General features: G+C 38.4%; 2 protein-coding genes across 4 annotated transcripts in view; one reads left to right on the top strand and one right to left on the bottom strand.

Moving 5' to 3' along the window:
* LOC120726149 (corticotropin-releasing factor receptor 2) overlaps positions 1-3,820 on the top strand; it is a 37,305-nt gene extending 33,485 nt beyond the window's left edge. For both annotated transcript variants that reach the window (XM_040019509.1, XM_040019515.1), the window contains one exon: positions 3,244-3,820. In XM_040019509.1, the coding sequence (XP_039875443.1) occupies positions 3,244-3,384 (141 nt within the window). In that variant the 3' untranslated portion in view covers positions 3,385-3,820. The remainder of the gene's footprint in view (positions 1-3,243) is intronic.
* A 5,195-nt stretch (positions 3,821-9,015) lies between these two features.
* myl13 (myosin, light chain 13) lies at positions 9,016-12,233 on the bottom strand. Of its 2 annotated transcripts, XR_005694283.1 has the most exons (6): positions 12,057-12,233; positions 10,472-10,499; positions 9,904-10,053; positions 9,551-9,724; positions 9,277-9,456; positions 9,016-9,124 (listed from the first exon to the last, which is right to left on the bottom strand). XR_005694283.1 is itself a non-coding variant. In XM_040019529.1 (5 exons), exons 1-5 carry the CDS (start codon positions 12,162-12,164, stop codon positions 9,350-9,352), a joined length of 567 nt encoding a protein of 188 aa, XP_039875463.1. In that variant the 5' UTR covers positions 12,165-12,233; the 3' UTR covers positions 9,020-9,349. The 2 variants fall into 2 exon arrangements, 1 of the variants encoding a protein (XP_039875463.1); XM_040019529.1 differs by having other exon boundaries at positions 9,020-9,456.
* Positions 12,234-12,700: the final 467 nt, after the last annotated feature.

The following is a 12,700-nucleotide window of genomic DNA, read 5'->3' on the forward strand; positions in this document are numbered from 1 at the left end:
CTGAACATAATAATCACAAATACTCCATGAAGAAAGAACAAGAGCAAACAATGCAAAACAAAATGCCTCATGAAGCCAAACAAACTCAAAACACTAGGTCAACGACCCAGGTCCATGACAGTTTCAGATACTGGGTCAATTATAGACCGGCAAGCCATTGAAATCAAATGAAACATTACGTCCTTCAAGTCTAAAGGATGCATTTATTTATATAGTGAGGCATAGTGTTAGCATGTTTAGTAGGAAATTTGAAGCGTTGACTTAAGTCAGGGGTGTCCAACTCCAGGCCTGAAGGGACGGTGTCCTGCAGGTTTTGCTTTTTGAGACTTTTGAATTAATATTGATGTTATCTGGAATTGTTGAGGCTCTTTAGTCAAAGATCTTGAATTGATCAAAGCAAACAGAAACACTGAGGCATATACATTGTGATGGAAAGAAAGATTCCTGAATAAAACTCTGTTGGAGGATTTCATAATGACAGGGACTGCATTTTCTGCTCTTAACCCAAATGAATCAGTCAGATGCTTTCTGGCAGCCAAACCATGAAACACTTGAGGGAAGATGAACAACTTTAATAATTGACTGACACTTTTCGGCTTGTGGCCTTCATCAGGGCCTTCATCAGGCCACATCTTCCCTCAAGTGTTGCTGGAGTTCCTGCATTGTGAATTCTTTCATCCTCTCCATGCACCTTGGAAGTAGGTGAAGTTGTGCCAGAAATTTTTGCAGCCAAACCATGAAACAAATTAGTAAGTCATGTTGTTACAAGTGCACAGTCAAGTTTCAACATTTTGGGGGTAGACATAAATATGCGTAGTGTTGTTTTTCTTAGTTTACTGTACCCATATTAATTAAACTGGCTTTTCTTCAGTGGTCTGGTGGAATGAGTCAGGAGGATTGTGTCGGGACTCTCGATTGAGCCGATAGTGAAGCCAAAATGCTGTGTAGCTCTTCACAAGTGAAGTAGACGTATAACTTCTGAGAAAGAAACCTTTTTTTTCCAGGGCAAAGTTGCCAGGCCTTTTAAGCAGTTTCACTCAATGATTTGATGCATGCAATTTTTATGTTCTGGGGGACCATTGAAATTCCCATTCTTTTAAATGGGGTCTTTAAAATAAGTGCCCAAATAACTGCCTAAAGGTGTTAAGAAGATGTCAAGTCCTAGCAAGTGGCAGGACCTGCATCAAAGAACATTGACTGCAGTCATTAAAATTAATGTGAGTGTGGAAAACTTTGTACCTGACTTGGATTCAAAGGACTGAATACGGACACGGGGAGGTGGATGAGCAGCAGAGACAGAAATTAGGTTTTGTGGCCAAATATGCTGAAATCACCGTTTATTTGATTTTAAAATATAACGCCAGATCATGGTGGAAGGTTGTGAAGGTGACTTTTATTAAGAATCACATTCAGAAAATTTTAATAAAAGAAAGACCTATAAATCGAGACAAAAGGACAACAGATGGAGAGTATAACGATTATGTCACGTTTGATCGTAATCGAGAGGAAACAGAAATTAAATCAGTAAAATAATAGGGTTTAATTTATACATAAAGACACACATTGTGGGAACAGAGCCCTTTAAATTATTGGCAAAAAAGTTATATTTTTTTAATATAACATTTTTACCTGAATATTATTTTTCATTAGTTAGTTAATTAGTTAATGTGTTTACAGTCTCATAGTCTACCGTTAAAGTCATACATTTACAGTCATGAGAAAATCAGAGTTTTAACAGGACTCATTATAATCTCGTTAAAAACACCCTTACTGCTTCCACAGGAATGAAGTGGGTATTGTAAGTAGCAGCCAGGTGCTGCTAATCAAATGCACTCGATCAGCTGCTCATCAACAAGTGTGACAACCTCTTTGGTGACAGAAACAGCAAAAAATCCAAGAACCACATCGCAGACTCTACAGGATTTAGTTAGCATGTTAAGTGTTAAAGTGTGCTAAAATGTGTCCAGCTGTTCTCTTACCATGCCCTGGATCAAAAAAAAAAAAAAAAAAAAAAAAAAAAAAAAGACGTGCGTAGTATGTACAATGTACTCTGGTGTGTTTGTTACTTGTAGGACTGTTACCGGGTATGTCTGTAGTCGTTCTGAGGCTCTAAGTTGTTTCGAGCGCAGTTTAGATGCTTGTATGCGCCCGGGGCTGTTGATGGGACTGTATGCAATAATGGGCGTAGCTGCGGGAAGTATATTGTTTTGTTTTGTTTTTTGTTTTTTTGTTGATGAGTGAGTATAGGGGTGGGATTTAATAAGTTTTCTTCGTCCCACTCCTTTTTCAGGCAATTTTTGTTTTTTGTTTTGTGCATTTTATGTTCAATATAGGTATTTGTTGTGCCTGGAAATGAACAAATAAATGAAATGAAATGAATGAAAGTTCATGAGAGTATAATTAGAAGAAAAACGAGCAAGCACGGTTTGTTTAAAAGGGTTGTCAGGAGAAAGCATCTCCAAAATCACATGGCAGGAAGGCTTAGGTTTGCAAAGTTGCAACTGAACAAACCACAAAACGTCTGGAACAATGTCCTTTGGACATGTGAGGCCAAAGTAGGGATGTTTCACCATAAAGCACAGTACCATGTATGGAGGAACCCAAACACAGCAAATCAGCACAAACACCTGAGACCAACTGTCAGCACCGCGTTGGAGGGCTGATGATTTCGGCTGTTTTTTGCTGTTACAGGACCTGGGTACCTTGCAGTCACTGAGTCGACCACAAACTCCTCTGTATACCAAAGTACTCTTTCAAATGTGAAGCCATTTGTCCGATAGCTAAATCAGCAGCAAATCTATAACAGAATCTGAAAAAGAAAAGAGTCAAAGTGTTATAATGCCAAAGTCAAGACCTAAACCTGACTGAAATGATGGAGCAGGACCTTAAGAGAGCTGTGCATAAACAAATGCCTACAAACCTCAATGAACTGAAGTGTTGTAAAGAAGTGTGGGTCCTTCCAGAGACTGGAAGTCATACAGAAAACAATACTTCAAGTTAAGGAGCGCTAAAGGTGCTTTCTACAAGCTGAACTGAATAATGAAGTTTCACAGGACTGCACAGAATCTTCTAAAACAATTATTTATTCACATGGCTCTATCTTTACATTAAGCAATTAAAATGACTTCCCAAAATGTTGTATAATATCTTAAAAAATAATTTGAAGTTTATTGTAATATTCTTTTATTCTCTATATATCTTGTTATTAGGATTGTTAACATACCGGTATCCTCATCATTGTAGGTTCGCTCAGCAGTAAGAAAACGGTGGCACCGCTGGCAGGACAACCACGCTCTTCGAGTTCGAGTGGCACGAGCCATGTCTATCCCGACCTCTCCGACCAGGATCAGCTTCCACAGCATCAAACAGACCACAGCCGTGTGACCACAGAAACACGCAATCTCCATACTGATTCCTCCAGCAAGGTCGCTGTTTGTCCGGTATGACTAAGGAGTCATGCGATTTATTTTGCCTGGTGACAAAAGTTCATTTTAACTGCACAAAAATGACATGAAGTTCTCGTTATAAGGTACCGTTTGGGACGTAGACGGGCTGGGTTTTTCGAAACAACGAAATGGTTCAATGGTCACATTACAGCAGGTTTGACCCTATAATTTTAGTGTTGTTACTGGTTATGAGTACTTGAAATTTGACTGACCATGACGCATTCATGTTGCCAAAACTGCCATTTGTATCTATTATGATAAAAATGCTAAACTGCTCTTTGAATTACCTGCTCTTTATCAGCAGCTTAATTTGACAGAAAGAAGCTTTTTGGTAAGGAAGAAAACAGAAAACAGCACAGAGTAAAAAAAATAAATAATAATAAAAAATGAGTCATAACACACTGAAGTGAAAACAATTTAGCGTACAGTCATCAACTGCTTTTTTTAACTAAAACACAATCTCAACACATGATGTTTTGGTTAATGTGAGATGTGGCTATTTTATACAAACAAGCCATTGTTAAGAAGCTTTTATAATGTGTCTTTTTTTAAAAATCATTTTTCTTCTTTCTTTTTTACATCTTTCTTACTGTTGTAAACATTGGTAAATACTTTGTTTCCTCCTCTTTGTTCTGAGGATTTGATTTTACAACTATTTTTATTTCCTTTTGTTAGACTTGGTCTTATTGTTTTTGCTGCTTTTTTTTTTTTTACTGTGCAAGGAAAGGTGTCGACATAAAGAGCAATTTAACGTGTTATGTCTTTGAACTCCCCGAGAGCGATAAATGAGCGTTCCCAACTTAGAGTTCTCTTGCAGACGAGGAAAGGTATGATTATATATACATTATTTTATGGAGCCAAGTGATTCTCATTTATGTAATCTGTTAAGTGCTGCGCATGGATTTGTCATGCAGGCACAGTGGAAGCAGATTAAATTCTTTTGGCTTTACGAAATCCTTGTGGCTTCCTTATAATCAGTGTCACATACTAAGCTTCTGGGTCAAAGGAAGAGAAGCTTGACAATATGAGGACCGATCCTTTTCCTAAACCCTTGCTCTGGTGAGCTCAACCTTCTGCTTGCCTGTAACCCCGGCTCTTACACCTCCTAAGGCTGCTCACCCAATAGTAATTTAAACAGCCATGTATGGACAGATAATAATAAGGGAGGGAATGTTTGTTATGAAAAGGTTTATCGATCAATTACAGCAAGCTTACATTTTGATGCACATATTCCCTTCTGTGTTGATAGATTAGCTACACATCTGTTAAATAAAAACTGTCTGACATTTGATGGGTGGCAAAATCAGCACCCCTCATTTCTGTTTGATGTGTGTTTTGTGTGGATTTAACAATAACGCTTAATACTGTGATTGAGCTCTAGAGGGGTCATTAAGAAGATTTTGTAAGCTTCGGACAGAGAGTGGATGACCTTCCCATATTTTATTTATTTATTACGTTTATGTATTTATTTCAGATTATATTTGCATTGATATCGGGGTTTGTATTTAAAAGTGTCACATAAAACATCCAGAATTTATTTCAAAAACTGAACCCATGTGAAGATGGTGTACATAACACAAAATGTTTAATCACATCTTGATGTAAAAAAAAAGTATTTTGTAAACTTTTGCTACATTACAACATCTGTTTCTGTTGATCTTAGTTCGTTTTTGCTGTTGCTGCTTGATGACGCTTGATGTTAGCTGGTAAATACTGATCACCTCTCATTATTTACCCATTAATATATAACTCTGATCAAGGGCGTCATAAGTTAGCCATGACATTGCGCACCCTCCCAAGACTTCAATATGTTACATACATACAAAGTGTACCACATTACATTACAACTGTGACGTATTTTCATAAAGAAACTTTTTTTAAACAAATGTGAATAAAATATAAACAAAACTATATTTTATTTGAACTCACCAAAGAGAGAAACCATGTTTACTGACATACTGACTTTTTAACTGCCTATGTATTTCTATTATTTCCACTGGACTTTGTCGACCAAATCTTGTTTATTTTGTACATCGTTTGTTGTACATGATGTGTATTCAGTGCTGTTTGATGTCAGACATAATTTTATAAAAACTCTTTGTTGAACAACCCAGGTTGCCTTATAAACAAAAGAAAAAAAAGTTTTGTGAAAATGAAGCCGTTGTCTCTGTAAATCGTGTATCTTTGTGTTACTTGTATACACTTGGACTGTATGTGTGAAAAAATGATTTTGATTAAAATTGTACTTTAAATTATATAACACACTATATATTTTGGAGGGGGGCATTTCAGTGCATTGGGTCCATACAGTTTGAAAATCTTACAAAAGTCACAGATTGCACTAATAGAATCTGTTCAGCTGATTCATTTGCTGTGTATCTTCCTCACCTCCAGGCACTTTATAAAATAAATACAGCAGTTTTATAATGATCCAATCTCATACTTATTCTTCTGATAGACTGAACGACTGCTGCTTCACTGGCATTTCCTGATCTGAAATTGTAGTTTTTACTCACAGAATGGAAGACACACTCAGAGAGCACTTGCTAGACACTGTTTCATACACTTCAGGCTTGACTGGAGTGAAATGGAGCAGAAACTACAGCCTATCCCCAGAACCCTCAGGATTTGAGTTATACATCCCCAAACAATCGGCCGGGACTCTGATGTAGCCCAATCAAGCCTTATTGTGACAATTAATGTTTCTAATGGTTTCCAGCATTGCAAAAGATAGACAATGCTATCAGATTCTTCAGTATCATGCCAGACGTGTGCAGCACATCTGCACAGCATCATGGATTATTTGCCCTGAACTCCCATGTGTCTGCATTAAACTGCATTCCACATTGCATCAACTAAAAATAAATAACCAGCATGACAACAAAAGGCTGCCACTAAGCCTCGAATTTCAAAATAAACCCATCTGTAATGTAATATTTATATCTTAAGCTCAGATAAACTAATAAATGACCTCGCTTAATAAAGTATCTCCCATCACTTAATTATTGCTGCTTTAAGCCAAAACTCCTGCAAAGGTCACCCTGCTGATTTTATACATAAAGGTAAGTTAATAGCAATTCCCACAGGCAGCATCCTTCAGCCTGGCTGTAAAGGAACTTTATTAAGTTTGCGTTTTCAACTTCAGACTTCAAGACTACAAATTTCTAAAAGATGGTGTGCATCACATGTGCACACCAGAGGGTGGAGTAAACCTTAAAAACACATTTACCAGCCTGGTGGGGCTAAGAAAACAATGTTTTTGGTGGTATTTGCCTTCAAGGTTTTCTGGCAGAGAAATTCTCGACATTGTAGCGAGAGGATATATTTTAATCCAATCCCTAATATTATTCTAAGCCTTACCAAGTAGTTTTGTTGCTTAAAAATAACCAACAGCACCTGGAAACTGAAAACATTACAAAAGAAATTAAAGCTCTCTGTCAATACGCCGTAAAGGGAAGCTACTCCCACTGGCAGTTGCTCACATCTTCACCACTGGCAAAACAGTTCTTACTGGTTGACTTGAAATGAGTCAGAACCACTGTGCCAGCACATTAATGTCTTCAGATTTATAGCTCTGCTTTAATGTTACCTCGTGATGATGGGCCTAATCAGCATTGAGTCAACTCAGTTAGCAAGGGGTTTAATGTAAATTATGCTCTCTGGCTTTAAAACTCTTGATCTTAAAAACGAATTTGACACAACAGAATAAGCGTCTCTTTCTTTTTTTCTTCTCTGGAGAAGCACCATGCTTACAATTACACAGGTAAGAGGCAATTCAAAGTAAACCAGGACTTTTTAAACATGAATACTTGATTTTTCCTTAAGGGTAAGCCTTAAGGGTGAATGGCATTAAAATATATAAACTGTTTTCTTCCAGGAGTTTTGTTATTAAACGGAATTAATGTGGAAATTATTCCAATATGATGCTGCCAGTTTACTGCATTACTTAAACCATACAGTCAATATGTCCCAGCAACTATAAACTGGTGCCAGCCTAGCCGTCTGGTGGAAAATTGGCTGTGAACACATAATAGGTAAATATACTATATAGCCTGAAGCGGCTGGATGAGGAAAGCAGACTGGAAAAGATTATGATGAAGGTCAGCAGAGCAGTGAAAAAGAAGTGCCTGAAAAGCTATTTAAGGTGAAGGATAATGCCACGGTGAATTTGTTTCGAAATGAGTTAATCCCAAAATGGGATAGTCTTTACTGTAATGTCAAGATACAAGCGAAAAATCAAAGAAATTTCTATTTTATATTCAGATTTCAGACTTATGTTGAAATATGTTGTTTGTTTTTCAGCAATATCAGGAAAATAATGTAGGCGTAGCATGTTTGTATTTGTAGCCTCAGGCCTCAGGTAACAAACGAATGTAGTAAGTGGGTCCTTTTCAACTCATTCACAACTAGCGAAACCCCACAAGTATAAATAATGTTGTGCTTCATTTAATTGAATGGTGCAGGCATAAAGCAACGGCGCTGAATATGTTACTTATTATTGCGTAGGTCCATAGAGCACCTGTTCAACCTAATCTACAACATGACAATGACGATATTGTTCAGAAATCTGAGCGCTTTTGTTCCTCTTGGGGAAATAAAAGGAAGATCCTTGTACAGGGTTGATGTCGTTAAGCTTGTATGAACTTTACCACCAAAATAGCATTTAAGCAGTACTACATAACAATGCTCACAAACAGCGAACATTTTATCAGTTATGGTAAATTGGCTCATTATGGGTCTTACTAGAGGCGTGGGTTTACACGCTGATTAACGAGCATTACGAAACTAACCCTGCCATTGGATAAAATGCCAACCAGAATTTAAATGACTTTCCGTAATGTGGGACTAGCAGGATGGATAGGCTGTGGCACCTTAATGTCCCTCATTTGTATATTTGTAGCAAGGCTGGAGGTGAAGAATGGCACGTTGTTTTTCATTCGTCAGTGTTTACAGAATCCCCACATTTACCGCAAGTGAGACATTTCTTGAGCAACAGCTCCCTCTGTTGGCTGATTAGGGAAAGTACTATTCTTTCAAAATTTCCTGTGATTGACACTGTAGTAAGTGCGACTGCCCTATATTAGGTTTAATACAGACTTTAAATGTCAGTATTTATTTTTTTACTCTAAAGATGCTTTTCTCTTGGGGACTTTGACAAAATAAAATACATTTTGAGAAACGAAATTTAGGTATAACATTTTTAGAAGAAGTAATTGAATCAAATATATGCTCATTTACAGCAAACTACAGAGATTTTATATAGTTTCCTATTTTAATCGTTGTCCTGTTGCTATCTTAAGAATAACAAACAGGACACTCTATTGATTTGTCTGTTAGTATAGCTTCTTTTATTCATGAGGGGTCACCACAGTGGATGGTTCCACATTTTTTAATCAGCATTTTTTTTTTCTCAAACCAGTGAGCTTTTGGATTTGGCTAATGTGCTAACTACTAAACCATGGAGTCTCTGATTTGCTTCTTAATGCACTATATTATATATTATGACTCAATCTGAAGCAAAATGAACTGCCTTATGTGAAAGGCGCAGACAATAACACACATTTCTGCGTTCGTTTTTGAAAATTCGAGTACAGCCACAATGAGTGTTTTTATTTACCATGCTCTACAAAATAAACAGGGGCAATGTGCAGTGTGCGCACAGCATTAACATCAGGGACCTTAGAAAAAAAAATAAAACAGTGAAATATTGATGAGTTATGCTGTAGATCAATCCAAGATGCATGGAAATGAAAAATATACAAGATGAGATGTACAGAAATCTTTTGCGGTCAAGAATTCACAATGAAGGAGAGACAAACTCATTACTCACTCATATTGATTTCATTATGTACTGTGATGTAGCACCAGAATGACAATGAGGCTGAAAGAAACATCGGCCCCTCTTAAGATGCCATAATGTACTTAACAAAAGCTTCATAATTTATGCACCCATTAGCATCCTCTTGGTTTTGCATTAGCTGCTCCACCTCGTCCTCCCTCATCTTCTCACCTATGATCCCCAAGGAAGAACACAGGAAAGCAGTCAGTTCAGTACATTTCCTTATGATGACAGATTCATGAATTAAAGTTGTTAATTAACTCACCCAGTGTTGCCAAAACGTGTCTGAGTTCTGCACCCATGACCGTGCCATTCCCCTCCTTGTCAAACACCCGGAGGCCCTCTACAAAGTCCTCAAATGTTCCACGGTCCTTGGCTTTGCAGATGTGTTGGTGGATGGGTAGAAACTGGTCAAAGTCCAGCATCTTGGTATTCATATCTGCAGAAAATAATGAAAGTGTAACAAATAAAGCACAAAAAAAAGAAGAAAGAAAGACGGAATTCCTTTGTAGTGGTGAACTTTATTTAGTCCGATATTATACAGATTCTTGAACTACATCCAGCTCCAACGCTTAACAACAGCAATGACTCAGTTTGCACACTTGTCTCATTACTAACCTTCAGCTTTGGGCTTTCCAAGCACGTACATTATCTCTGTATTTGTGGGATTCTGGCCCAAAGCTCTTATTAGGTCACCACACTGGGCATAAGTGATTTTCATCTCACTGGTTGGGGTCCTGTCAAACAGCTGGAAAGCATCTTTGAAGTCTGTGAATGAAAAGAAAGCGCATTATTCCTTTTGATTTCTCATCTTGTTATTGTAATCTAAGAGAACATGCAAAGTCTTTGAGAAAAGGCATCACATGCTCTCTGTTTGTGTAACGATCAACAGCATAATTGCACGCCTCACATATAAGAGCCCACCGCTAATGAAGGAGTCAAACCCTCAGATGTTCCTCTCTACCTAGACTGACATGCATCTTAAAGCCTTTTCAAAGCGACTGACACAGATGGATGTTTATTTTAATATAATAGCATATGCTGGCTCTAGTGTATCACCAGCTGCTGCCGAACATTTCTCACACACTTATGGGTGGCATGATCACACAAACAATTTATTCACTCTATAAATAACTCACAAACCATGCAGCCCAGAAGACAACTGTAACAGCCGCCTGAGCCTTACCCTCAAGTTGTTCAGGAGTAAATTCCAGCTGCAAAAAGACATAGAAAACAAAGCGACTGAGGGATGCTGATCGTTTGGGACATAGTACCGCAAACACAGTGAATTCATTTAAGACGGTGACCTTGATGACCCTCCTACAGCAAGCCATTTTAGCAGGTCGAGTTACAGCCATCATCTGTTCTGATCAAAGTGCATTGTTTACTTGTGACCTTGAGGCTAAAACCCCCTTCTTACTAGATGTATACTGTCTACCAGTGTCGGCGTCATTTGAGTTTATTTTTAGATGTAACGTGGAATCTTTGGTGCTGTCAGCTCCACGGGGAAGTAACAAGGTCATAATGTCATGTGCACATGCACACGAGCAGCATTATTAGATATAAAGAGTGTAAAGTACATCAAATCTGTTAAACACCATTTAGAGTTAGAAAACCTGAGATCCAGCGATTTAAAATATATGCTTCTAATTATTCTTCTATTTGTTCAGCAGAACAAGCAGAACAAAACCTTGAAGGGGAACCCATCTGTTTCACCTCGTTTTTTAATTTTTTAATTTTTGTGTTTGTGTTAGAGAGAGAGAGGGCAGGGCGGTCTTTATCCTTCAAGCTCGGGTCCTCTACCAGAGACCTGGGTGCTTGAGGGTCCTGCACAGTATCTTTGCTTTTCCTGGGAAACTGCACACGTTTGACACTCGGGTGGTAGAATATATAGTAGAAAGAGAACTGAATGTTAAACCAGCTGTACAGCTCGTTTCTACAATCAGCTTTGTGCTCCATTAAAATCTGTTATTTTAAATCTAAAAATAGCTTTGGCCTCAGTAACCACAACAACTTTTGAAGTTTTGCACTTCAAGCATATTTTGAACTGTCAGGGCACGCCCCTGTTTCTGTCTCATGTCAGGCTACATCTACAGACCCCTAGACCCTTTGTGAGGTTTTGTAAAAATATTATCCAAAAACGTATCTAAGCATGTTTAAAGATGGATGAAGATGGCTATAATTATCTGTATTTTTCTTCCTCCCAGTTTTTCCACCCCTGTTTCCCCACAGAGGAATGGTGAGGGTGGTCTGCTATTTGCAGACATAATGAAGATCATATTTTGTGGATTTAACCACAGTCCATTGTAACATGGCAGCTCGCTCAACCAAGAAAACATTTATCCATTGAGAAAGGGCCAAGTCAGCAGAAGACAATGTTTCCATGATGTCTGACGTATCAAGTAGTTTGCTTCTGAACCTCGCCCTGACATTGAGTTACGTGCTTTTCCCCCCATAACTGTCAAAGATGCGCGCAGTTTATGAAAAATTCTGTAAAGCTATGAAGGTTAGAAAAAATATTACAAGAATCACCATAACGCCTTGAAAAATCTTTACCCTCCTGTTTGTCTTGCACTGCCAAGTAAATGTCACATGGGGTCTCTGATGCACTTTAAACACAGGCATAGGTAACAGCATTGGACTCTTGAAACGAAGTCTCCTTATCTGTCTAATATGATTGAATTAAAAAAGGGGTTAAATTCACCAACAACCTCTATCTGAAGCCGATCCACAATCTGTGTGTACAATAATAATATCTGTTGATGTTTTACCGTCACTGATGTTGGGTCAAACTCCGGGGTCTTGGGGCGCTCAGGCTCTGGGGGTTTGGGGGCAGCTGGTGCAGCAGGTTTTGGCTCTTCTTTCTTCTTAGGGGCCATTGCAAGAGACAAAGGGAAGGACTGACACACAGCAGAGTGATCCTGGACACTGCGGTCAGAGATGGGTGATTAGAGGCCCTTTATCCACTGTCCACAGGTGTCACCTCCACCCCCACGCCAAACCACAGTGCCAACAATAGGGGAGGACTATAAAAGGATATGCCTTTGTGCTTCTATTTAAGACAAAGGTTGTTGTGTGTGTAACATCATCAAGACAGGAGTGATGGAAAACTACATTAGCTGAGATCCCCGGGCCTGGATCCTTCTGTTAATCAAGCTACGCGAGACCTCATGTTACCTAACCAATCTTTGACTATTGACCTTGCTCGGTGAAGTGTAGCGTTTATTAGTGAGGAGAGGAAGACGAAAAGGATGATATCTGAACAAGAGGGGAAGTTGCTTGAATTCCAGTGCCACAATGCTCTGTGATGAACAGCAATTATCCTTGATTATTATTCAAAATTACAACCAATGAGACGGCATCATCCGCTGTGCACACTGTGTGCCAGGACAAGCCTTTATGATGACCATTTATC

The sequence above is a fragment of the Simochromis diagramma genome, unplaced genomic scaffold (assembly GCF_900408965.1).
Source record: "Simochromis diagramma unplaced genomic scaffold, fSimDia1.1 OVJJ01000205.1, whole genome shotgun sequence".
Classification (NCBI taxonomy): Eukaryota; Metazoa; Chordata; class Actinopteri; order Cichliformes; family Cichlidae; genus Simochromis; species Simochromis diagramma.